At 35.3% G+C, this 27,963-nt stretch overlaps 1 protein-coding gene across 4 annotated transcripts in view; it reads left to right on the forward strand.

The window, feature by feature from the left end:
- The window catches only part of CNTN3 (contactin 3), a 346,250-nt gene that overhangs the window by 112,708 nt on the left and 205,579 nt on the right, over window positions 1-27,963 (forward strand). For all 4 annotated transcript variants that reach the window (XM_009200333.4, XM_017955288.3, XM_017955289.3 and 1 more), the window contains exons 3-4: window positions 2,748-2,874; window positions 16,198-16,373. In XM_009200333.4, coding sequence (XP_009198597.3) covers window positions 2,748-2,874; window positions 16,198-16,373 — 303 coding nt within the window. The remainder of the gene's footprint in view (window positions 1-2,747; window positions 2,875-16,197; window positions 16,374-27,963) is intronic.

The following is a 27,963-nucleotide window of genomic DNA, read 5'->3' on the forward strand; positions in this document are numbered from 1 at the left end:
CCTAGTTCAATGAATGTTAGCAAATTAGCAGTTATTATCCTTCTCTCAAAAGGATATCAGAAGAAAATGCTCGTAGTAGTTTAACATTTTTATTTAAAATTAATAGTGGCCTCTGGAGAAGACAAGTACTATCATTTGGGACGTGACTTTTATTAGATGATGATGGGATGGGCAATTGAGTTTTTATTGTGACCACTTGAAGGAAATTTTTTGAACACTTCTCTTTGCCTTTTTCGTTTAAACCACTGCTTTCTTATCTCTACTAACCTTTCTTCTTTTGGCTTATCTCCCCAACTTTCCTGTTATTTCCAAATTTATACCATTATGTTAATGCATTATTGGTTTCAAGCTATAAATACATCAGAATTTGTCAGAAAAAATGATGCTATCCCATCTCATAAATAATTAAATATATGTTATCAGAAGTAAATCAGAAGCTATTACACCAGAAAAATGTTAGGAAATATTCACTATATTTGCAAGTATTTCTAAAGAGACATCATAAATATTTTTGACTTTCTAGGACAATAAATTCAATTAATAGAACAGACTGTCATTTTTGTTTTTACTTATTTCTATTCAATGAATTGGTTAAGGGGCAAAATGAAGAAAATAGCAATATTACCTCTCTTAAATTAGGGGTGTTAGTAGCAATTTTAAAATCTGTTTCTTCTGGAAGTTGCCCTTTCCTAAAAAGGGAAATGGAAGCTTTTTTTTTTTTTTTTTTCCTTTGGCAATTTCCCCAATAGATAAAAGTAAAGATCAGGGACTAAAGGGGATAGCAAGCTGCTTTCTTAAAGGATGGTGGGGATTAGTAAGGGCTAATTGTGTGGTGATGTTGTGGTGCAAAGTTGCCCCGAGTCAGCTGAGCTGTGAACTTGCCCTCATTTCTGACAGTCTTTGAGTTCATGAAGTTTCCAAATTATCCTCATTTTTGATAATTTGCTAAAAGGACTTACAAACGTTGCTGAAAAGTGTTATACTCACAGTTATGTTATTTACAGGGAAAGGATCCATACTAAACTCAGCTAGAGGAAGACACACATAGGGCGGAGTCTGGAAGGTTTCAAATGCACAGCTTTTATTGTCCACAGGACATCTGACCCTTCCGGTATCGATGTGTGACAATACTCAAGGAGTATGAGAGCTAACGAGGGGAACTCGTTGAGCCTCGGTGTCTAGAGTTATTTGTTGAGACTTCATTATGTAGGTGTGACTGACTGGTTGCACATGTGGTTGAGCTGAGTCTCCACGTCATCTGATACCACATGACCCAAATCTCTCACCTTTAATCACATGGTTAGTCTGTCTGATGTGGCCAGTTTCCAACCCAAGACTATTGGGTGTGGCTGGCCCCACCCTAAGATCTAGTGTGGCCAGTCCCCATCCTAAGCAGACATTTCAGGCCCCACCCTAAGATCTAGTGTGGCCAGTCCCCATCCTAAGCAGACATTTCAATCAGCTATGGTGTAGATTACCTCCTAGAAGCTGAGGACAAAGATCAGACCTAGGGTATGGCCAGATTCCTTACAGAAGGGGTGAGAGAATATCCCTGCATGGACTGTGGAATCCATTATTCTAGAGTGTGTGTTTTACATTCTGCAGTGCTATGTGAACTTGCTCATGCCACCTAACCACTTTTAGGCGCAGTATTTGTCTTCTGTTGGGAATAATTATGGCATTTACCTCACAGAATATTCTGAGGAGTAATGAACACATTTGGGCACATAGGATTTACTTGAAAATTTCAGCTTTAGCAGCTGCTATTTTTATCATTTCAATGATTATTTTAATCATATTGTTATTTATTGTTATTATGGTAAATTTTTTTTAATGCTAACTGCTATTTGAAGTAGCTAAAATGCCAGGTCATTGTTTTGGGGCCTTTTTTGCTGCTTTTTGATCTCGTTTTGTCTGACTTTTCATGGATTCTTTGTCTTTTAGTCTGTTTATTCATTCTCTGAGTTAATAGAAACTCCTCTGTAATTTTGCTGAGCATTCCAAGCAAAATAGGAAAGTAAAGAGCTTTTTTTTCGGGGGGCCAATTTATTTGTTTTCAGAAATGCTATGCCAATGATTATACAACTGCAGTCCCATAAGTGTCGGTGGCATTATCTTACTCTTTTGTAAACTTGTAAACTCATAGTACAATAGAGAGATTTTTTGTCTGTATGTGGAAATTCTCCTCAGAGCATGTTCAAGTTCTCTTAGCCAAAGTAGAAACATCTTTAAAAAGATACTTGTTCAGTGCTGTATCTTCCTCTTCAATTTGCTAGTAATAAAATGGACATCCCACCAAATATTGAGTGCTTTTCATTCCAAATGGCAAAATAGCATTGTCAAGCTTAAGATTTGCATGCCAAGCAGATTTTATGAAATTACTTAGGTGTTCAATTAGTTTTGAATTCAGCTTTAGTTTGGCAAAGAGGCTATGACCAAAAAGACTTAATAGTGTATTCATCAGTCTACACTTAGATGTAGTTTGTTATAAAAAGTAATTACTGCAGTATGAAGTGATCTTAATATGGCAATATTTTTCATACCAATGCTAGTTCTCATAGAGTTGGTACTGCACTGTTGAGTGGGTGAATTGATTCCCTTTAACAAAACAATGTCTACAGAGCATTTTGCTTTGTAGGCACAGTACTAGATTTTTACTAGTTGCTTATTTTCTTCAATACTGGAATGTAACTTTTTACAATACCTTTTACTGATTATTATTTTTTGTATGTCTCTCCCCCATATAGGTGAGCTTCTCTTACAAGGCCCTGTGTTTGTCAAAGAACCCAGCAATAGTATTTTCCCCGTTGGTTCAGAAGATGAAAAAATAACTTTAAATTGTGAAGCAAGAGGCAACCCGTCACCTCATTACAGGTACAGTGAAACGTTTGAAAATTCAAATAAAAAAAACCTAAACACATTTATGTGGAGATTGTGAACTTTTTTTGCTCTGGTATATTTATGCCATCAGTAAGAAAAAAATATATGAAGCTATAGTTGTATGATATATTCAACAGATTCAATATATGAAGATTTAAATCTATATATAGCATATATTTGATTAGTTATTGATCATGGCAGAATCCCTAAAGTAAGTAATGTCTTTTCATTGATTTTTAGTGCAATTTAATTTATAAACTTGGATTTACATTTATTGTGGGGATGAAATTGTGTTTTAAAGTTAATTTGAAATCATAGTTAAACAAATACTTCTGTGTCCCACCTTTTGTTCGTTTACCATTTTAATGGATTTGTGCTTGGAGATTCAATAAATATGGAAGAATAAAACACATTCTTACCAAAGTCATTTTAATGATTCTTGAAGAGAAAACATATTTCATTTGTTACATGTATATCAAGTCAAAGTCTATATTTTTAAGATTATATAAACAATTCCTCTTCACTGAAAACTTTCAAACATCATGAAAAGGTATAAGGAAAAAAGAAAAAAAAATCCATACTCCCACCACCTTAAAAAAAAATATTGATATTTTGGGGATGATGATGGATTATTTGGATCAGATCGGTATTTGTATTATTAAATAACCCAGGACTAATCATTTTTACTCTTAGGAGTGCTTGTGAGACCCGCTTTCATGAAGAGATGAATTATTTATAAATTACATGCTGCATTCTTATAAGTGGTTGAAAGTATTCAAGACACCTTTAAAACAACACTCTCTTATCGCTTCTCGGCCTTTTGGCTAAGATAAGGTGTAAAACAACACACTCTTTCATGCAATGTGAACATCTACTATGAAAACCCCATTTACACCGTTAGTTTGCTTGAAAAACCTTTTCTATAATCTGCAGAATAAGCAAACTTCAGCCAGTATTAATAAAATTTTAAATGCTTAGAGTTGTAATTTAGATCTTATTGAACCTCTGTTGTTCTCTTAAACTATATAAATAATTGAAGCCAATAGTCATGGTAAATTGGGTGAGGATTGGGGTAGAAGGTAGGTTTTTGTATTTTTGCATCTGGAAGTAATCAAGATAGTCTCTTTCAACAATATTTAACAACATATTTATTGAGGCCCTATTGTATACTTCAACAAAATAAGCATTTTAATTCCAGGTTCCTGATTAGAGTTGGCAAAGATGAGAAAAAGTTTTTCTCTGCCTCTACCTCTTTCTATAGAAATAAGAAGTTATTTAATAAAATCATTTAAAAAAGCAAGAAACTGTTTTATGAACTAGTTCCATTAATCAGACATAAGCATATGCCACATCTGGAAATATTTTCTTCTTACAAGGAAAGTTGAACAGATCAGCTTAACAAGACATTATCCTGGAAATATTTTTTTCCAGCATTTTTGTATGGCATTCTAACACCTTTTAAATGCATCTGTTTGTTTCTCCCTGAAATGAAGGATTATTCTCATGGACATAGCTGTAAATATGATAATGCAGCCATGTGAATGACTCATGTGTGGGCTCTTTTTCTGTTGTTAGGAAAGTTGTATTTCCTGGTGTTTATCTCATGAATAATTTGGTGATAAATGTGTTCAGCTGAAAAGTTGTCAAGATATGAGATTTTGTCATATAAGAATGTATTTCTAAATGAATAGATTAATTATGTTTGTATATTTTTATCACATAGCTAAATATTTTGAGCTTAGATATCCAAAAATAACCTTGTGTAGTTATTATGTCTCTATATACTAGGTGCCTGTTGTAATACCATGGAGTCTGTATTTAAATATATTGATAACATGTAAAATGTTGATAAAGAAGTTGCACTGTTTGCATAGTGATTTTTGTTTTATTTTACGTCCTGGGATATCATCCTGGCATTTATATGTTACGATTTAAACAAAATCTGTAACTGAGACTAGGAGATGTGTGATTTATTAGTTTTAGGTTTGATAAATGAAGAAATTTAACATGTTTGGTATTGTTTGATGATTTTTGGTTTGTAGCCAAATAGAGCAGATACTTTGATTATAACTTTAAAAATTTTCTAAAATTAAGATTTCTAACCAATATAAAATTTCACTTAAACTAAAAGTTTATGATCACTAGAAATTTAGACCTAGAAAAGCACAAGGGAAGCTCTTTTCATTCTAAGAAATATCAGACTTTGTTTTAACAAGAAACAACCCCTTGTTATTCATGTTATCTGAGTAAGAAATAGATTGTGCCACTGCAGTAAATGGAGTATGGAAAAATGTGGGTTGTAATGACAAATTTATCTTGTTAAATGACATCTTTATTTTTGGCCTTATTTTTTCCCTACCTTTTAACTTTAATATTCAACTAGGTAATATTTCACATTATTCTTTAAAATGGTTCAGAATAAAATATGCTTGCTTATTTTTTTTATTGTCCTTCAAAAATCACAAATAAATACTATAAATATATAATGACATCAAGGATATAAAAAGGAAGAATATGGTGGAATTTTTTACATGAAGTCAGAGAAAGCATTTTTTAACATATATAATCATAAATATAAGCAGATAGAGAGGCAGCCGAGGAGGAATATTAAGGAGCCATGTGAAACCACTTGTTAAAGGCAATCGGAACATGTTTCTAAGGATTCAGAATAAAGTTAAAGAATCTTGTAAAGAATGTCCTTTGAAAGCCCAAAGCCTGCCTTGTAGACTGATGCCAACTTGTCTGAAGAGTGATCTTGTCTTTGTTTGTATCCCATCAGGTAAAAAGAACTCTTAATTGGCCATGTTAGAAATCCAAAAGTTCAGAAATTCTCAAGAGAAATTACTTGTCTTAGGGTTTAATTGAGGATTTAATTCTTTCTTTTGTATTTCCCTGCCTGAGCCCCAAAGCCTATATTTAAAGGTTAATTAGTGTTCAGTCTCATTGTAATTGCTGATGGTGCTGAAAGAGGTTGCCCTGAGGAAGTATTAATACTTTTTCTAAATGGGAAAGATTTTCTTCCACTTTTTGTGGGGTTAGAAGTGTCCAACCAGCTATGCTAAGATGAAAGACCACAAATAGGAGAATCCCTGGTCACAGATGCTGATGTCATTTAAAGGGGTCACGTGTTTTAGTGAGTGGGGTAAAATAGGTACATGCCAACAGGGACCAGGCAAATAACAACATTGAAAGAGGAAGGCCTGCGTGAAGAGCATATAGACATATTGAATAACGGCTGGAAACTGTCCATCATTCAGCCCCGAGCCTATCATCATGTGGTCATAACTGCTTCCCAGCACTGGCCAATTGTTACCATCTAGGAATCCTGCTCCGGTATTACCAAAGCTTTTTAAAAGAGTTTTAAAATTTAGATATTTTCATTTTGGAATCTCTCACTTTACTGTTAACTCTAATGTGGACCAAAAAATGTAAGTCTTAAGTCTGAATGAGGCCCATGTGGGCCTTGTGTTTCCAACTTTTAGTCTCACTCAAGACTTAGAGGTGTGCTGTCCAATATGGTAGCCAGTAACCACATGTGACCCTTGAAATTTAAATCAATTAAGTTAAACTAAAAATTCAGTTGTTCAGTCACAGCAGCTTCATTTCAAGTGCTTGGTAGCCACAGGTGGCTTGTTGCCACTGTATTTGACAGTACAGATGAATATGCCCAGGCTTGCAGAATGTTTCAGGTCGACCCCTGGGCCCACAACTCTTTCCTATAAATGCTCTTTCATTTTTCTCTCTTCACAAGGAAGTAAACAGAACATTATTCTCTGTCAGCTCTATAGGAACAGGTAAACGCTTTTAATAGAGTATAAGGAATCTTCGATACAGAAGTTGTAAGGGCTAAATATCATTGCAAAGTGGAGGTCTTTCCTGGCCACAGTTGCCTTGAAACATGGTTCTGTATAATGGAGTCACATCCTGCACATGTTTAATTTACTAATAGTCAGCTAAATGCATTCAGTATAAGAAAGAAAGGGAAAATAAAATAATATGCTAATTTCTGCTAACCATTTATTCAAGGAATGGATGTAAGGAAGGGAAGTCTGAGTTTATTTCTTGTCTATATATTGACACATAGTAATGTATATCTAGGCACACAGAGTACTACACATAGTACTGTATTTGGCTATATATATAGTGTGTATATATATAGTATTATGCTATCAATTCTATATACATATAGTGTTCCATTTTTAGAATATATAGTACATATATAGTATATGTGCTATATGCTATATTGTTTATATCATAATATAGCATATATATGACATTTTTAAGCATAATTTTGATTATACGCAATTTGTCCTTTACGTATTTCTTATTGCTATGTAAGATCTGATATTGTTATTTTACTTTTATGCCTCAAGGCAAGACAAGTTATTGTTCCTCTAAATTATTTTGACACTTAAAGAAATGAAATCTTTTTTGTCAGATTTCTAAGTCCAGTTCTCTGTGTTCATGCTCAAGTTCAACTCCTTTCCACATCCTGGCTTCTCTAGCTGGTGAGCTGTGGTCCCCACACCCACAATCAGCCAGGGAGAGTAATGAAATAGCCACATGGTGGAATGAAGACAAAACATAAACACTAAAGAATATCTACAGTGCCTGAGGCAAACAGAGGTAGAGGTAAGAGCCTCTTACAGGGCTATTTAAACTTGGTTGCACTATCATCTCTCCCAGGAAGCCTTCTTGACATCCTTAGTGCTGGATTCTGTGCTCAAACAATGTGCCCAACCATTGCATTGCATTGTCTGTATGGTAAAGCTTATCAAAATGAAGTCAGATTGCCCTAGTAGGCTGTAACTCCTTTAAAGGTGAAGACACCTTTAAAGGTGAAGTGTGTTCTTCATTCTTACATTCCAAATGCCTAGCAAAATAGTGAATGCTTAATTGCTGGCATCAACAAAGTGGTATAAAGTTAATAAGGGGGAAAACAAATAACAGATTTTGGAATTGTATTACATTTCAGGAGTCAAGAATATCATGAAGCATCACAGGGTCAGAAGTTGTTAATAGTTTATTCTATAAGATATTCTTAAATGTGTATTGAGTCTGATTTTTTGGCTCCATTTAAAGACAGATTGCCTTGAGGTGACAAAGATGGCTGCCTGGAACTCCAGGCTACTCATTTCTTCTGCAAAATGTCAACTGGAAGAGTAGGGTATCTTTCTCATAAATGTCATCAAAAGCTCCAAATGGTGTCAGAAAAGTGTGAAATAAAAATGAAGCTAATCCTGTCGGTAGTCAATACCCAGCAGAGATATAAAGGTTAGATTTCAGATATTAAAGGTGATAGTACAGCAAAATAAATCACATCCTTTGTTTCTCTTTCTTGTGTTTTTTCAGTGGGGCAAGGGGAATGGATATAAACGTATTGATCAAACACAAGCTAAATCAGTTGGGTCACATTCACATTCTTTACCAATCGGTAAGGCTGAGACACGGAATATTCTGACTGGCCAGGCCAGGGTCATGTGAGGAGGGCTTCTTTAAAGGAGAATGGAGGCGGTGCTACCAGGAAAAGCTAAGATGGCTGCAGGGAAGGCAATAAGGGAAAACATCTGTAACACTCCTTGAAATAATATTTATTTATTTATTTATTTATTTATTTATGTTTTGAGACGGAGGCTTGCTCTGTCACCCAGGCTGGAGTGCAGTGGCCGGATCTCGGCTCACTGCAAGCTCCGCCTCCCGGGTTTACTCTATTCTCCTGCCTCAGCCTCCCGAGTAGCTGGGACTACAGGCGCCCGCCACCTCGCCCAGCTAGTTTTTTTGTATTTTTTTAGTAGAGACCAGGTTTCACCATGTTAGCCAGGATGGTCTCGATCTCCTGACCTCGTGATCCGCCCGTCTTGGCCTCCCAAAGTGCTGGGATTACAGGCTTGAGCCACCGCGCCCGGCCTCCTTGAAATAATTTTAAGAGACTCCGTGATTGATATGAACCAGGTTAGAACCACGTAAAGTGAACAGTTGTTTTTAATCCCAATGTAGCTGTCTAATCTGTTTTATGTTTGTATGGATGTTCAAAATTTATCAATGAGGGAGAACTGGGAATCTATATCATAAAACACATTTTAAACATTCAATTTTTTTTAAAAAACAGCATCGCAACTTTAACTCATTTAGGTCTTTAGCAGTTGTTGCTGAAGTCTAAGTAGTTATTTTTGGATAAAGTATTGAATATGCAAATTCAGACATTCATTCTTTCAAAGGCTGCAATTATTCTCATCACTTCAGTAAACATATTAACAAACATTGCATTTGAACACAAACGCATTTGCTTATTAACTTGAAAGCTGCATCTAAAACCACAAATTGCTTCTGTGATTAAATTTCTGATTTTCCTGTCAAACCCCAAATCAAGTATTGCCTGTTGATTTAGTGTGGATGTATTTCCTAAACCCGAATCCCAGCCCCCCAAATTTTAGTAAGTTATTTTGTTCTTTTCACATTGGTTTATGTTGAAGTTTAAAATGCAACGTTTGTTTTTCTCCAGAATATTGTTTGTATGTCCGTTGTCCAGACCAGACTTTGTGTGACACAATAGATATTCTGAAAGATAATAGCTGTATATAATCGACTGTGAGGTGAATTCTATTTGGGGATCATTTTTTAAGCTACTTGAAGTCATTTTTTTTCAGTTTTGTTAGCCTCAATTTCAAGTCGTGGTATTGTCTAACCTTATTAGCAAGTTCAAATGGAAGACACAATTTAGAGCCTACTGCCTTAAATTATACCAATGATAAAATACATCTGTGTTTATATTCATTATTGTTATTCCATACTAGCGTGTTTTTGTGGAAAGGTTGTCGTTGCTGATAATAACTAATATGTTAAATAATAATAACTAGTAAGATAAAGGAAAACAGTGATGCATTAATTCCCTATCTTTAAGATTGTTTATTGACAATAAGGATGACCACAGTCAGTGAAGACTATGTGGAGGTTAGTTACGGCTAGGATAGAGAATAGAATTAGATTGCTTTATTCAAGAAACTTCTACTAGTCCCTGTCATGTACAAAGTATGATGCCTGATGATAGAAATTCAACAGTGATTGAAATAGCCATTATCTAGTGGAGCTTACGTACTTTGAAAAGCTCCTTTTGACCCTTAGAATTTAGGCTTTTTTTACTGATTTAACTCATTACACAGATTTGTGTTTACACACACACACACACACACAGAGAGACATTCATTTTCTTTCTCTCTCTCAAACATAGTTTGTTCTTTGTATTGAAAGGCGGTGATTTTTATACCCTCAGCCACTGATGTTTTAGTTTATTTCATGAAAGTGACAATGAAAGTTTTTATCATTTAGGAGTAATAACTACCAGTTTTGAAATATCTCCTGTGTCAGGTGCATTATGCTTTCTATTCAAGAATCAAAAATTGTTGGCCTCAGGGCATAGCGCTGTTTTAAGGAAATTGTATTCAAATTCATTTATAGGTGGAAATCTGCCTTGGACTCCACCATTATATTTTATTAGGCTTGGTCCAATTCTCTGAGACACTACCTTTTCTAGCCAGTGTCCCTGTTGTGTGTAGAAAATGTAACTAAGATTTCAAAGAAGGGGATTGATCAAAGATACGCTCCCTTAAGTAGGCCAGTAACCCAGGACTTCTAATTCCAGTACCCCAAATATTTCTCTCTGATTATTGACTGAGACACAAGTTCACATAGAACCTTCACACAAACCAGTTTAAGAGGATGAGAGCTCATTGAGAATTACTAGATTTGTGAAATATGAGTAATAAATCATTTCTCACTTGTGATTCTAAAAGCAAATTCTAATTTGTATAGAATGAGTGTTTGAACACTGAAGGCTGACACTGAACGTATAGGATCATTCAAGAGTGTTACAACATGATGATTATGCAAAGGTGTTTAATCTTGTGACATTTACCACCAAGCTGAAGCTACAAGGCTAGTCTGCTTCTGGAGCACAATGTAAATGTTATATGATTGAAATGCTGGTATGTGTAGCCGCAAGAGACATGAGGTTGCCTTCTTTTGCTCCAGATCACTACATTAAGCCTTTTGGAATGGGATTTGGGAATGCAAATATACTTTTATGAAGTTTTAAATAATTTTCGTATTTCAAAAAGATTTCATTCTGATAGAGTTCCTGGTGAACTTTTAAATTCCTTGATAAAAGTAGAAATTTATAACGTGTACAAAGAATTATGAATATGCATAACCAAAAGGCAATGTTTACTACTAAAAGCTTCCCAAATTTATGACCTGAGTGTGCCGTTTACCTCTCATACCTTACTACTGAGTGTTGTGTTCATAAAGCCCGGACAGTTGGATTACAGTTTCCTGCAAAGAAAATGAGTCTAATTTGAAGATTTATTGGCCGCATACTTTGTAAAAGGAGGAGCTGAGCCTGCATATCCCTTCAGGTTTTTTTGTTTGTTTGCTTGCTTGTTTGTTTGAGACAGGATCTGGCTCTGTCTCCAACACTGGAGTGCAGTGGTGCCATCTCAGCTGGCGGCAAGCTCCATCTCCCAGGCTCAAGCCCTCTCATCCTAGTCTCCCGAGTAGTGGGGACTACAGGTGCATGCCATCACACCTGGCTAATTTTCACATTTTTTTTGTAAAGATGGGGTTTTGCCATGTTGCCCAGGCTGGTCTCAAACTAGTGGCTTCAAGAGATCTGCCCAGCTTGACCTCCCAAAGTATTAGGATGACAGGCATGAGCCACTGTGCCTGGCCCTTAATATTCATCTCTTACATGAGTGAAAATACTAGACATACTTAGAAGTCAGTCCCAAATATGAGTATTTTGCGTTAGTAACTTAGGTCTACTATTTTGTTTCTTGGGATAAAATATTAATAACTGTTGGCAGCTTAGGCCCAGAGATTACTTGCACATTTCAGAGTTTAAACAAAGACAACCCTTTTGAATTCACATATTTTCAGCAAGAGGAAAAACAATCAATGTTTAATAAGATATTGAGAAATTTTATATAACCTGGGGTGAGCTCCATTTAATGATGACTAGTATTAGGCAGGAGAAAAATAATTATATTGCTTTGTTAAAATAAACATTCTTCTGGTTATGGCAAGTATAATTTAGCTCTAAAGAGTTTACTAACTCGAATGCACTAATACTTTGGGAACATATTTAAAAATTCAGGAACATATTTTAAAAATAATAGTCTTTGCCTTTTCACATAGTGAAATAATCTAGGGATTGTGTCTGTGTGATGAATACCTAACTAAAGGAAGTGAGAAGCATTTGTGTGTAATGGAACAAATCTTTTCCATTTTGGTTCTTTAGTCAAAACTTAAGGATGATAGCTTTTACATCTTAGACACATAATGAAATAAAGTATATTCCAGCATATTTTATGGTTTCTTGAATCTTTCCAGCTATTAAATCCATAAGAATAAGTGCTTCTCCATATTTTATTTATCTTTAAAATTTTCCATACAGCCACTGTACCTTGATTATTCTTCAGCTAAACACAAAAACACAATTTTCAAATGAAGCCATCAGGCATGCTTAGTCAGGCCATAAACATTCGAACTCCTGAGCTAAAAAGTGTTTTTTCCTATAAAAACTGCTCTTTTTAGGTGAGGAAAACTCAAGTGCCCTTTGTCATGAGAGTCTTTCATTCAAAAGTGTTTGAACTTAACTGCATCTTTCCTAATTTGTGTTTAGAGGAGTTTGTCCTGCTGCAAGCATTTAGTCACTTGGTAACTGAGAAATCTCTTACAGCTTAAAAAATTAAACCCACCCACTTGTGATTTACTGTCAGATGTATTCTTTAAAAGTCAATGTCAGTATATGTTCTCAGCCTACTTTTTGCTGACTTCTCAGGGCAGGTACCAATGTTGTCCAACCATAAGTGGAAGACACAGTCTGTTCCATGTAAAAGGAGAGGACTAAAAGCATTGAATCGAACATATAACTAACATGTGCTTGATAGGAATGGAACAAAAGAGAAGCAAAGGGGACAGATGGGTTTGCAGCCTTTAATGGGGCCTCCTCCCATACTAGCCATGACATTTGCCCGTTTGTTGAATGCCTACCCTGTGGAAGCACTGAGCTGAGAACTTTGCATACATTGTCTGAATAAATTCGAAGAGCAATCCTATGGGATAGATGGCATTCTCTTCATTTTATATGTTAAAAGCTTAGGTTCAGGAGTGTTAGGTCATTTTCCATGGCCATGCGGTGGGTGTCAGGTGAGTCCAACTGATAAACCAATGAGCAGTTGTTACTGAATCCCATTTCTTTTCATTATGCTGTTGCTTGAAAGGCATAGCTAAGGCCTGGGGATTAGGCAGAGGGGGTGGGGGTGGGAACAGAAACTAGGAAACTAGGGGAAAAAATATCTACAAAAATGTGAGCTTCAGGAAGTCAAGAACCTTTTACCACAACTTCAGAACATGGAAAATTGCCCAATATAGACACTTCATAAATGTTTTTATGCTGACTGAGAAGAACGGAGGGAGGGAGGAAGAGAGGAAGAGAGGAAGGGAGGGAGAGAGGGAAGGAGGGAAGGAGGGAAGGAAGGAAGGACGGAAGGAAGGAAGGAAGGAAGAGGGAGGGAAGGGCTTTCTAATCGGCTGTTGAATATGAAATAGGCTAAATTAAAAGTGAGCAGTTCTTTTCTGCTTGTGTCTACTGTAGGCAGTCCATGGTTACTTTTGGGGGATGGTCTAGATCAGTTTTTCTTAAACTTTAATATGCATATTAGACCCTGGGAAATCTTAAGATGCAGATTCTGACTCAGTAGATATGGGGTATTGCCCTAGATTATGCATCTCCAACAGGCTCTCATGGGGTGCTGATACTGGCTTGCAGACCATATTGTGTTTCAGAGTATTCACAAAGAGTGTGAATGGACACTTTTTCTTTATTTTACTTGCTTTTCTGAATTTCTGTGGTTCTAGGACTTGGGATGGAATAAGATGAAAGAAGGTTTATGAGTGCTCCCATTTCAAATTCAAACCTTAAGGTAGACCTAAAATCAAAATGAGATGTTCATGCAGATATGAAATTGACTTGGGAAGGATCATAAGAGAGTTACTTTACAAGTAAACCGAACAAAAACCAACAGCAGAAATCTGCCATAAATAAAAAAGATGTAGCTTTTTCTTTCTAATTTTGTTCCAGTTCAAAAGAGAAGAGTTGGAACCTCCAGTGTGTTCTCTTAATTTCATTTGGGTCTTCTTATTAAAATGTTGCTTTAAGACCTAAGGAGTTCGTATGTGAAGGAAAAAAGAAAAAGTGAGCAAGCCTTGAGTTTTAAAATTAGCAAATGATAAAATATCACTTTGAGTAGTATGGATTAAACTTATAAACTCACCCATTTTCTTTACTACTCAGTCATTAAAACTTCATTATGCATTATTTCTGATATAGAAAATGATATAGACATACAATAGGGCATAATGATGAACTTCCATATAATTACTTCTTAATTTAAGAACTAAAACCAAAAAAGCTAAATTTCCCAGTGTAGGCCCCCTAAACACATCCTACTATCTCTCTGTGAGAGCTTTAAAATACCTTACAGTTGAAGTTTGTGGCCGGCCGCGGTGACTCACCCTGTAATCCCAGCACTTTGAAAGGCCGAGGCAGATGGATCACAAGGTCAGGAGGTTGAGACCATTCTGGCTAACACAGTGAAACCCTGTCTCTACTAAAAATGCAAAAAAATTAGCCGGGCCTAGTGGTGAGTGCCTGTTGTCCCAGCTACTCGGGAGGCTGAGGCAGGAGAATTGCGTGAACTCGGGAGGCAGAGCTTGCAGTGAACTGAGATTGTGCCACTACACTCCAGCCTGGGCGACAGAGCGAGACTCTGTTCTCAAAACAAACGAACAAAAAAAAAATTTGAGATTTATAATTTTCATACTTTTAAAAATATACTTAGTACATAATTAATAACAAATTAAATATTATTGTATTATACAGTATAATTATATATAAAATATAACATATAATGATTATATATTAAAATGTATTATACATTTTAATGTAGTAAGTAGATTTTAAAAGGTCTGAAAATTATAAACCTCAACTGTGTTTTAAAACTTCACATAAATGGTATCTAACTGAATGTTTTAATTTACCTTTTTATGCACCATTGCTTGAGTCATCCCTGTTTATAAAAGTGGCCCATTTTCACAATTGTATAATATTCCATTTAACTTTATGCACTTCTATTTGAGACGATGTTCACATTTCATCTCTTTGTATGTTTTCACAAAATATGTGCAGGTTAAATATTTTATGTTTTAAATCAACAATTTAGGGATGTCCCATATCACTGAAGAACTCTGAGCTGGAATTCAAGTAGGTGCGACTCCTGATCCCACCAATTAATAGTTTTGGGGACAGTTGTTAACTCAGTTGCTTTATTAAAATCATTATCTATCAAATAGGCATATTTTTCATTTTTGGTAAATTATTATAAAGAATAATTGATATGACCATGGTTATAATATGCTACAATTTACAGAACTGATGGCAGTGTAATTTCATTATAAAAATTGGGCCATCTAGGAGGTGGGTGCCCTGTTTTTTACAGTAATGTGTTCTTGAGATTGTGGGATATGAATGAGTATTTAAAGGTGAAGTCCCGTGATACTTCAAGCATACTTACTGTTTAAAAACTTTCAGCTTAAAAACTCTTATTTAAAATCCAGCTTCTCCCTTCGTTTATCTTTAGGCTTCTCATTGATAAATATGGCTCTGGGGTGAGTGCCTTTACTTTTTCCGACCCCCTAGGTGGTGTTTATGGTCTTTTACCACAGTGTACCATTTTGTAAATAGCACTGTGATGGCTTAGAAAAGTGGAGAATGCCTCGGGGACAGGTATTTACCCAGACAAATTGAAATGGATAGTTGAGCACTTACCCAATTAATTTATTAAATGTGCTCAGTCAATCTGGATAAATCAAAGAAATGTGCTGTTGTCTTCCTTCATTGTCAGCAGGAGCTTGGCCTAAAGTATCTGAGATAATTACCTCAACTTTCTAATTCATCTTTGCCTTTGCAGACCTAGCCTAACTTTTCCCCTAGTGAGCAAACAAAATCATTCCCATCTCCTAAGAAACATTTAAAACCCTTTAACTTATAGATGCTACTCTGTTGTACTTTCTACTGTGCTTTAACTTTTTGTTTCTGATACATACTTGGCCATATTTGATCTTCAGTTATGTAACACTTGAATAATATATGTATCACTTTTTACTTATATGAGGGATAATGTTTAAAGTAGATTTTATAATGGAGAGCCCTCTTTTAAGTTAAAAATACTAAGGGGGGAAACCTTGATATTTGTTTTACAGATGGCAACTGAATGGAAGTGATATTGATACGAGTATGGAACATCGTTATAAGTTGAATGGAGGAAATCTTGTGGTTGTTAACCCCAACAGAAATTGGGATACAGGAACTTACCAATGTTTTGCAACAAATTCACTTGGAACAATTGTCAGCAGAGAAGCCAAGCTTCAGTTTGCCTGTAAGTTTATGTTCACATGTCTAGCAAATCCAACATTAGAAAATAGGTAACCTAATTTGTGTAGTTGTTTTGGATTTCAGAAATGACACGTGGATTTTATTAATTCAATAAATAGGCTGAGAAGGCGATTCAGTGTGATTTTTTGGACACTTTGTAGTGTTCAAATCAGAGCTTAAAGTGTGTGTGTGTGTGTGTGTCTGTGTGTGTATGTGTATGCAGGTGTACATGTGTGTATGTAGGGGTGTGTGTGTGTGTGTGTGTGTGTTCTGTTTTAGTATTTCACAAGGATTCTGTTTAGGGAACAGAGAAGAATTCAGTTGAGGATATTTTTATTAAGCAGCTACTGTGCGCATTGTACTGTGGAAAAAATGTGAAAGAATTGTCAGATATGGTCCTTGCTTTTGAAGGACATTTAGAAAATTCCATCTGACAAACCTGAAAATATTAAAGCAAAAAGACTGTGAGAACAAGAAGAAATTAACATATGTGGTGACATGTTGTTGACTCCTCTGGGGTCTTGTCACAGATGACCTCACAGATTACCCTCAGCACAGCTCCCACTGAGGCCTGGGCTCTAGAAACCTTTTAACCAAATAACCATGTTATTTGGACCTGGGTGGACACATAGCTCAACCTGAGAAAGTCACATGCTTTCTCTAGAAAATTTGGACTTGGACCCACAGGCCCAATTTGTTTTTTATCTTTGCTTATTTTCTCTCTCTTTTTTTTGTTTCTTTTCACTAGTCTCTCTATATTTTAGCTGTATATTTTGTATATAATGCAAAGCATGATTACCTTGGTTCTAAGATTTCTTTTAGTTATTTACACCTAATAATTCTGAAATTGCAAAGCATGTGTTCTTATAAGTTTTCTGTTTTCCCCATAAAGTTTTTATTAAATTAATGATGGGTCATTTAATGCATGGCCTATTCTTTTGCTTTCTATTTTAATAATGGCAAGGGTTGACTTTGCTTGTGCCATTATATTCTGTGTGTTCTGTTTTTCATATTTATTTGTTCTTTCCTTTGTTTTATCTTTATTTTTGTTCTGCAGGTAAAATATTTTTTACTTGTATCTTCCTTGCATATTTTGAAAGCTATACATGATGTTTATATTATACAACTAGTTACCCATAAGTTTACTAAACCACTTTGTATGTATTTCTCTAATAGCCAGAATTTATTTTTTGAAAGATTCTCCGTTGTAAACAAAGAGTTTAGCTTCCTTTTTCCTCTTGCGCTATGTTTTGCAGTCTTAGTGCAATTTCCATGGTTATTGATTTAAATTATGCTATTTTAATGTATACAGAAATGTGTATATATATGTTTGTATATGTATAAATATATATGTATTAGTCTTCTCATAGATCATTGTGTATGTGCATATAGTTGTTAACCAGAATTTTGCCAAAATCTATGATGTATCTATGTTTTACCTGGCGTTAGTGCCAACTACCAGACCTCTTCTTATTTTTATATTCTAATTTTTTAAAATTTCTCAATAAATTTTAAAATATTTGTAACATTTACTGTGTTACATTAAGAAAATTCAAGTATGTTTCATGCTTTTTCATTTTAAGGAATGTCATCATATTCCCTTAAATGTAAGGACATCATTTGGTTGATAATAAATGTTGAGTCTTGGAGCTGTTTAACAGAGAATTCAGAGTGTTTTGCTCTGTTGTCTTCTGAAATTAGTGCTACTGAAGAGAGGAAGGTGGCCAGGCTAATTTCTGGCTTTGGGGAGCTTACCATCACCTCTTGTATTTTGGGGTTCACTTGGTTGTATATAGGAGGATTATTTTTTCTTCCTCTTTTTGGTTTAAAACATACAGATTTCCAGCATATAGCTAAGTTTAGGTTATTTTAATTTACTTTGCTTAGAACTTGAAAAATTCTTTTTTTGTACTTATACATTTTGTATACAGTTCAGGAGAGTTTCCTTTTATATATTTTAGCTTTATGTTCAATTTATATTTTCAAATGGCATGATCATTTATGTTGGATTTCTTTTTTTGTGTCCCATTCTTTGAAATTCTTTTCATCTCAGACTGTTCTTTCCTATGACTTCCTGTTCCTGATTCATAGGTACCACATCTTTTTGTATTCTTTTGAAGGTACAGTCAGTTTTCTGAATTGCTATTTTAGCTCTTAGAGTCAGGGTTTCCTCCACCGCTTCCATTTGGTGTTTCCATTTTTATGCTTAAGTATGTTCAATAGGTCCTAAAACAAATCGTGTCTAAACTCAGTCTTTGTCTACAAGATGGTGTTGGTGGACTACCCAGGCCCTGCAGTCTTTGCCCTGTGAAAAGTGGGAATGAGCAATTCCCAGCCTAATTCCTTGTTTCTAGGAGTCATTCCTCTTATAAAGTGATACATACGTTCCTCTAGTGATGTTTTTCTACTATTGTTTCTTCATTTCATACCTGATAACATATGAAGAAATATAATTAACTTACAGGTATTTCCTTAGTCAGCCCCTCTTGAAAAGTATGACTTGTATGAGAAAAAAAAAAGTATGACTTAGTGTATGAGAAAATACCTCTAAAATTATCTTGCACCTCTTGCGGTCTGCCCTAATTCCTGGCCAGCACTTTATAGAGGCAGAGTGGGGTGAAGTTGTTGAATGAGGGATGAGATTTTACTCTACTTAGGAGCTAATAAGCTAATCTGTTACTGTTTCATGGATGCTGGAAGAAGACATGAGACTACCAGGTCAGTGACTAAGGACTTTATTATTCTTAGAACATAAAGCATCAGTAGGTATAGCATGTTTGATTGAGTTCCCCTTAACTCCAAGTCCCACAGAGAGATGCAATAAGGCTAGAGTAGATACTGCACCCATCTGTGAGAAACATTGGGCTTAGAAAATCCATCTCTTTTACAGCAAACAGTAAGCAAGCCAGGTCCTTGTCCTAGAGGGAGACATTACCTTATCCCTCCAGGTTACTTTCTGCAAACACATCCCTGAGATGAGGACATGACAATGAGCAGTTAGACCATTCATTCCTTCTTGGCACACCCAGCAAAAACTTGCAAGAGAGCCCAGAGCACATGGCAGGTTGCCTCTCCCAACAGAAATTATTCATTTTTTTTGTTTGGTACTGTCTTTGAGTTTCTGAGTTGGAGTGCATCATGTGAAGATACATAAGGTGAGTGAAGTACAAACTATTTTCCTACTTTTATTATAATTCTCCCTTTCATAAAGCAAACCTAAGATGTAACATTGAATACCTTGGGTTTCCCCTCAGTCTGTCCCCCTCTGCTTACAAGTTTTATTTATTCCCCATATATTGACATTTAATTGCTTAGCTGTGTTGCTGTACAGTGAAATTATATTTTTTGTTTTATTCGGCACTTTTGGTGTTTTTCTAAGTGTTTTATTTGGAAGTTACAAGAACAACATTGGGTATTCCTCACCTGACACCACAATGGACTGGAAAGATAAAAAATATGTTTTAATATTCATGTGGTTGGGACATAGATTTCTGATAAAGAAACCAAAGAAGATGGCAAAAGAAGTAGAAGATATTTAATACATCAGTAATTCCAAATTATTAGCTACAGTAGAACATTGCTTTAACTTCATAGCCTTGAAGAAAAAGTAATACGCTAACTGAAAGAAGAGATTAGAATGGAGACCCTTGTATTGTATTAGTAGGATGCTCATGACTTCAGAGGAATCTTAACTGTCTTTGCTGCAGGCAAATGGATGTTCAAGTGCTGTCATTGAAAAATGTTCTCTCTAATTGTTCAATTTAGCTGTGTCTCCTCTCTTGACTATGTTGTATGTTTATATGATTAGCCGTAACTTCTTTGTTTCTCTTAGCTGTGGAGAAAGTACTTCTGTGTCCTTCATGGATAAATGAGTAAATGAAAATATGGTTGATGCTCCACTTTTAACACTAGTGAAAAACTAAAGAAATTGTATCTTAATTTTCCAGTTGCTTGAAAATAGTGGTTGTGATAAAATGAAAGTGAAAAGGCCATACATCTGATATGTTTACCCTAGATTTTATAGATTCCCTTTACCAGATAATTATCAGCTAGTTTAGTTTTTATAATGAATTATTTATTATTTTAAATTATTTTCTTAGTTTTACTGGGATAGTGGTACTTTCTCCTTTATTCTGTTAATATGGTGAACATTTATTAGTATTAAGTGACCTTCTGTTCCTGGGTTAGTTTCAACTTGGTGTTTATGCAATTTTAAAAAATACTTCGATGTTAGCTGTTTGCTGATATTTTCTGTAGTACTTTTGCCTATTTATCCTTTTCTGGCTATCCTTTTTTGGCTTTGCTTTCAAAGTTATTTTCACCTCTAAAAGTGACCTGGAGATTATTCCTTATTTTTTCTATTTACTTGAAAACGTTGAGAAATAGTGGAATTATCTTTTCCTTGAAAAAGATGTATAACTTAGGCTTGGAGTTTCCTCTGATGAAACGTTTTAACTATTGGTTGAATGTATTGAGTACTTATAGGACTAATCATACTATTTCTTTGTGATAAGTTATATTTTTTCCAGGAATTTTATCTATTTCATTTATGTTTTCTAATATATTGGTAAAAATGTTTCAAATGTTTTAAAGTTATTTTTCTCATTTCTGCTTTATCTAGACATATATTTAATGTTCCTTTATAAATATCATCTTGGTACAGTTTTAAAATATAATTTGTTAGAATTTGATGTTATTATTCCTCATTTTCAAATTTCTACACTCTATTGCATTCATTTTTCTCTTATCTTTATTGTTCTTCCAAAGTTCTGATATTTTTTATAATTCTTTTCTAATTATTTAACTTGTATGGTTAACTTATTGTTTTCTGTACTTTATTCTCTTCTGATATAAATTTATATGGTTTTAAATTTCCCTGAAAGTACAGTTTTAGCTGTATTCAAAGATTAGACATACAGCATATTTGTTATGTTTCAGTTCAGTAAATGTTATAATTTCATTATGATTTTCTTTGATTTATGAGTTATGAGATGTGACATGTATTTTAAATTTCCAAACGTAGAGTTTTACAGTCATCTTTTGATACTGATTTCTAACGTAGTAGCCCATTGACCAGGCAATGGACTATAAGATATTAATTCTTGGAAATTGTTGATATTTTTTCTGTGGTCAACGTATGATTAGTTTTTTATAAATGATTCATATGTCCTTGAAAAAAAAAAGGATATTCTCTTAATACTGGGTATGGTGTTCTCCATATGTTCATTGGGTTAAACTTGTTAATTCTGTTGCTCAAATCACCTGTATCATTACTGATGCCTAATCTATCATTTTTCTTTCACATTGATGGTAGCTTTTTTAGTTTCTCCTGGTATATCTATTTAAACTGTATGTATTTGTGTCTAAAAATTATTTGTGTCTAAAAATTTAGAATGACTGTATTTTTTGTCAACAAGTGGTGACACTGTCTTTAATAGAGCATCTTGCCTTCTAGTTTATATGGCAATATATTAATATTGTTATATTAATACAGTCTGATTGTTATGTTCTTTTTTTCTTTCTTCCTTTCACGTGGGTTGGTTGAATTGCCTTCTCCCTCAAAAGCATTGGATGTTATACATTCTACTTATTTTCTTATAGTAACTGTCCTAGAAATTTTTGTATCTATGTTTAACAAAGTCTAAAGTTAACCAGTATCTCCAACAATGAGGATTATAATGTTTTAAACAGTACAGCCCACCTCCAGAATCTTATACTATTTTTGCTGAATATTTTTTGTTGAATTTTTAACCCTGTGAATTAGACAATACTGCTAATGTTCCAATTATCTTCTAGTTTTTCTTCTATATCAGAAATAATGTGAGCATGTGCAAATGTCTCCTTTTTTATTTTTAAGGAAAACATCAAGCTTTTGTGCCTGGTTTCTCTATTTTTCCTTTTTAGAAGAAACTACTTTCAAGATTTTGATTCTCTTTTGGTATTTAAATTTTTGTGAATAACTTGCTTATATTGCAACTTACTGATTTCTTTTTTTTTTTTTTTTTTTTTTTTGGTTTTAAGTATTACTGTTGACCATTAACTATGCCAACTGATGCTACAACACTCTCCTACCACCACCTTACCACCACAGCAATATGATGTTGCATTATTATGAGGCTTACAAAAACATTAATTTTTAAGCTATAATTCTCACAAAATACAAAAAGAAAAATAGTCAAATGCACACCGCATTTCACTGAATGTGCCACAACTGGATAGAGTCCCCAGTGATCACAAGACAGTTTCCCAAACAAGCCCACATCCAAGACTTCACAGAGGATAAAAATTTTAGCCTACCTGTGTTTGAAACTGAAAGATGGGAAGAAGACTCTAGAAGACTGGAACCAGTTTCCTGTTGATTCATATTTGAGTAAGCATCAGCTTAGGCCATGTTGTTACAGGATTTTATTGGGCCATAATTTCAGTTAGGCCGATATTCAGTGTTTACATTACTGTAACTTTGTAAACGATATCCAGAGATGAGTTTTACAGCAAACAATAATTCTGATCATTTTTTCCTTTCATGAATGATTTTTCTTTTTCTAGTAGTAGTCTTGTTACACTATTTTACTTCTTGATTTTCTGTAGTCTCATACTTAAGTCAACCAAAATTTTGGCCAAATTTTTGGATGTCCTCTCAGATAGTGAGATGTAATCAGATACTCTGTACATTTTATCTTCTTGGGGAATTATATCGTAGAGCCATCGGAGTGCTCCAATTGGATTGGTTTTCCTGTATATCAGGAACAAAATTGTCTTTCTGGAATCTCCCTTCACCATCACTCACTCTAATGATCTCCTACAAATCTCTGCTGTGTCCACCCCCCAACACCCACATTCCACATCATCTTTTTTCTTAGTGTTCATTGTTTTAGGGTTTCATGTCCTCCATGTCCTAAAAAGGGATGCATGATATTTTTTATTGTTCTAGAACATGTATTCTAAAAATTAGTATACTGGCATACTCAATCGAGAGACTTGGCTTAACTTAGTGTGAATAATATGTTACAAATCTTTTTCTTTCAGAATGTTGAAGATACTTCGCCTTGCTAACTAGCTTGCAGTGCTGCTGTTGTGAAATCTGATGACATTTTGATTTGTAATATCTTGTATAGAGAGGCCTGTTTTTCTCTAGGGAAGCTTCTAGGTCTTCTCTTTGCCTCTAGTTTTTCATTATGGCAAAAAACACAGTTACTTTTGCACCAACCTAATCAAATTCCACAATGACTTGATTTGTTATGGGTCGATTTTATTTCACATCTTGGTTACTCTGTAGGTCCTTGTAGTTTCAAAACATGAGTCTTTTAATTATGGGAGATGTTATGATTTGCTGTCTTTAGTTTTCTCTGTTTTCTATTTCACACATATTATTGCTTGCATCTTGAACCACCTGGAATAGATTGTTTCTCTCAACCCTTCCTCCCTCCCCCAGACAGTCTGTTCCAATTTCCTTCTGTTTGACTTTTATCTCTATTCTTGATAGGCTACTTTAGTCCTTTCTTTTAACACTTCTATTGAGTTTTTAATATCCACCATAATATTTTTTACAATTTAAGAGACTTTTATATTTGAAATTTCCTTTCTATAGCATATTCTAGTGTAATAGTTATAATAGCTTCTCATCTCCACATCAAGATATGCATGATGGTTATTTGCTTTTATGTTTTCTTCCCTCATAGGAACTGTTTTATACAGGTTGTTTCGTTTCAGTTTTGTGTTGGTTTGTTTCTCTCTTTCAAGTGAGAAACTTTTTTGCAGCTGTCTGGTTATATTTGGTTGTTGGCACAAACTTAGGAGTGTGGAACTAAAAACCTAATGGAAACTTATATGTGCCTGAGCAGAGTTTGTCATCAGGAGGGTCACTATAGTGTCGCTCCTCTCACTGGGCTCACCTCATTATTACCTCTTTCTTTTTGAGAAAGCCAGATTCCTCAGAGGGGAAAGAAATCCAGTTTACTTCCTTGAGGGCTAGAACCTCCACTGGCTTCTGGGGGCTAAACAGAAAAGAGACCTTGGGGGATTGCAGAATCCAGTGTGCATACATGCATTTAATATACCTTACAAGACCCTCCATAAAACATCACCTCCAGTTCAGACAGCCTCTCCTTGCCCCTTTTTGAGAATAAGCCTCTTCTCTTCTGGTGTGGAGGAGGGCACTCACCTGGCTATGTGACGGGACAGAGAATCTGGATTCGTAACTGCAGCTTCAAATTCATACCTTCCCATTGTCATATTTCATTTCCTGTTCCAGATGTGCCTGCTACCCCCAATCCTAAGCCATTGAGGATTCTGCGCACACATCAATCACTTCTATGCTTTGCTCACTAAGAGCTTAAAAGTCATCTTTCTCCATGATGACAAACCATTTAATATCATCACGCCTGTTTTCTAACATTTATAGTTGTACTTTGTTCTTCTATTGTCCTGTCTTTGTGGGTTTATGCCTTTATAGACTGTCTCTTACCTAATACTAAGCCCTAGTTTGGAAATATTTCAGGACTAAGAGAGAAATGACTTGTGTGTTTCCCCTAGATCCTTATTGTTATTTCACATAATTGATGTTTAGCTTTACCCCTGTGTTTACTGTTTCCCTTGCACCCCTCCTTGCATCTGGAAGCATTTTCCTTCTTTGAGATCTGTATTTTTTAAATTTTTTTAAATGTTTAATTGTGTGGGTACATAGTAGGTATATATATTCATGGGGTATATGAGACATTTTGATACATGTAATGTGTGATAATCATATCATGGAGAATGGGGTATTCCCCCACCCCAGCATTTATCCTTCATGTTATGAACCATCCAATTACACTCTTTCAGTTATTTTAAAATGTGCAATTAGGTTATTATTGACTATAGTCACCCTGTTGTGCTATCAAATAGCACATCTTATTCTTTCTCTTTTTTTTTTTTGACCGGAGTCTGGCTCTGTCGCCCAGGCTGGAGTGCAGTGGCCGGATCTCAGCTCACTGCAAGCTCCGCCTCCCGGGTTCACGCCATTCTCCTGCCTCAGCCTCCCGAGTAGCTGGGACTACAGGCGCCGCCACCGCGCCCGGCTAATTTTTTTTTTTTTTTTTTTTTTTAGTAGAGACGGGGTTTCACCGTGTTGGCCAGGATGGTCTCGATCTCCTGACCTCGTGATCCGCCCGTCTCGGCCTCCCAAAGTGCTGGGATTACAGGCATGAGCCACCGCGCCTGGCACTCTTTCTAACTCTTTTTATTGCACCCATTAACCATGCCCACCTCCCCAACCACCCCTAATCCCCTACTACCCTTCCCAGCCTCTAGTAACCATCCTATAAGCCCACGAGTTTTTATTTTTAGATCCCACAAATAATATGAAATGTTTGTCTTTCTGTGCCTGGCTTACTTCACTCAACATAATGACGGGATCTGTATCTTTTAGAAATCCTTTTTACTGAGTTCCTCTTGCTGGTCAGTACTGTTTTATTTTTCATCTCTTTTCCTCTTTGGTATTAAAGTGTGTTTATTTTGCCCTCATTCGCCAAAAAATAATTTTGCAGTAAAGTGTATTGTTCAAGGCACAGACACAGTAGCTTACTTTCTGGGCTTGAAGCTTATGTCCATCATTTAGCAGCCATGTGACTTTGGGCAGATTCTACACCTCTAAGGTTCTTCTTCTGTACGGCCAGGATAATAAAATTTATCTCAGCAGCTGTGAGGATTAAGTGAGCTAATATATGTCAAGCACCTGGAACACTACCTAGCACATAATGCATGCTATTATCATTTTGATACAATTCTAGAGAGTAATTCTTGGGATGCATGTCTTACAGAAACTCTGGAAAATTCCCAGCCATATCTATGTCTTCCACTTTTGCTTATCCCCCATGCTTATCCTTTGCTCCTCCTGGTTTTCCTTTTGAAGGTATTTTGAATCTTATTATCTCTTCCATCTCTTTTTACCTCTCTTTCATATTTTCCATTCTGTGTCTCTTTGTGTTCTTCCATGTTAACTGCTTAGCTCTAACCTATACTATATTAATTCTTCCATCATCTATGCCTAATTTGTCATTAAGCTACCCTTTGAGGTTTTAATTTTAATGATTGTATTTTCCATGTCAAGACATTCCATCTGGTTCTTTTTCATGTGTTTCTGTTCTTTATTCAGAATATCATTATTTTCTGATTATTTGACCCCCCCCCATTTTCCTTCATTACTTTATTTGTTTAAGTCTAAAGTTTATAGGTATTCATTCATAGTGTTGTTCTGTTAGATCAGAATATTGCAAATGCTAACCTGTGATTTGTTGATCTGATGACTCTTGTTGTAGTGAATATTTTTTTCTTTTTAAATTTTTGATGCGAATATGATCTTTAGCAGAGTTTCTGCCTACCTGGACAAACATGTGATTCTTGTTAGCCTCGGTTTAAGTAGTGTCCTTACCTAGCAGCTGTTATTGCTGCTGCCGGGAACCTCAGGGCTATACCAATGTGGGAACTGTCTTACGTTAGTATATTTGCTTGATGTAGCCCACCATGATAGTCAATTTTCATTACTCACGGTAGTCATGTTCTATAAAGTCACTGCTAATACTGAATTAATGGATACTGAACTATTGCTTCTAAGGGAAATAAAGGATCAGGTTACTGTGAGCCTCTCAACATTTTCCTCAATCAAACAATGTCTCACCTTGTTTTGTGTGTGTTTCTCTTTAAAGACACCTTGTATATTGTTGCTTCATTAACATTGAACTCATGACCAACCTCACTATAACTCATACCTGAATGAAGCTTAGCTAACACCTATATTTTCTCCATAGGGCACATCACAAACTTCTTTCACATAGAAACACTAGCCTGCATTTCAGTACTATACCTGGGGGCCATTTTAAACAGCAAGATCACCAAACACAGTGCAAACGTGAAAAATGTGGCACAAAACGTATGGTGAAAAGGACATTTGTTTGTAACGAGAGCTGAAACAAGAAGGCAGAATGTCACTTTGGTCAGCTTCAGCTGGGAATGTGCATATGAGGAAACCCCACATTTTCACCACTCTGCACGTGCCTGTGAATGACCTTAAAAGTGCTGCATATACTGATTTTGGGGTCACAAATAAGTTTTAGTGACTTGGTGTATTTTCACATATGAAATCCATGAAGAAGAAAAATCGACTGCATATTGCATAAATATGAAACCTCAAACCATGTGAGATATAGGTCCAGCAGATTAAATTTTTGGTTCAAATAATACTCATTTCCACCATTCTTTCTATCTGTATTACACCCAACTTCAATGAGAAAGAGATGAACAAATTAATTTTCTAGTCCTTTGCCTGGGTTTAACCATAAGTACAGCCTTGCAGCGATGCAGGATGTGTGCAAAACGTTTTATTTCTAAATGGCAATTCTCTAGGCTTAAGATCTTATCTCTTCTTTCCACATGGGCAACTGAACCTAAGCAACCAGGTTACCAAATTAATCCTGTCATCCTCCATGCCCTCATTACACTGTTCCAGCAACCATGGTGTAAACTGTAGAATTTGTAAGTCAGCTTTGTGGCTTTCTATTTTTGCTTAGATATGCATTTGATTTAATTTTGTTGTATTTTAACCAACTTTGCTAGGCAGT

Source organism: Papio anubis, chromosome 2 (assembly GCF_008728515.1).
Source record: "Papio anubis isolate 15944 chromosome 2, Panubis1.0, whole genome shotgun sequence".
Lineage (NCBI taxonomy): Eukaryota > Metazoa > Chordata > Mammalia > Primates > Cercopithecidae > Papio > Papio anubis.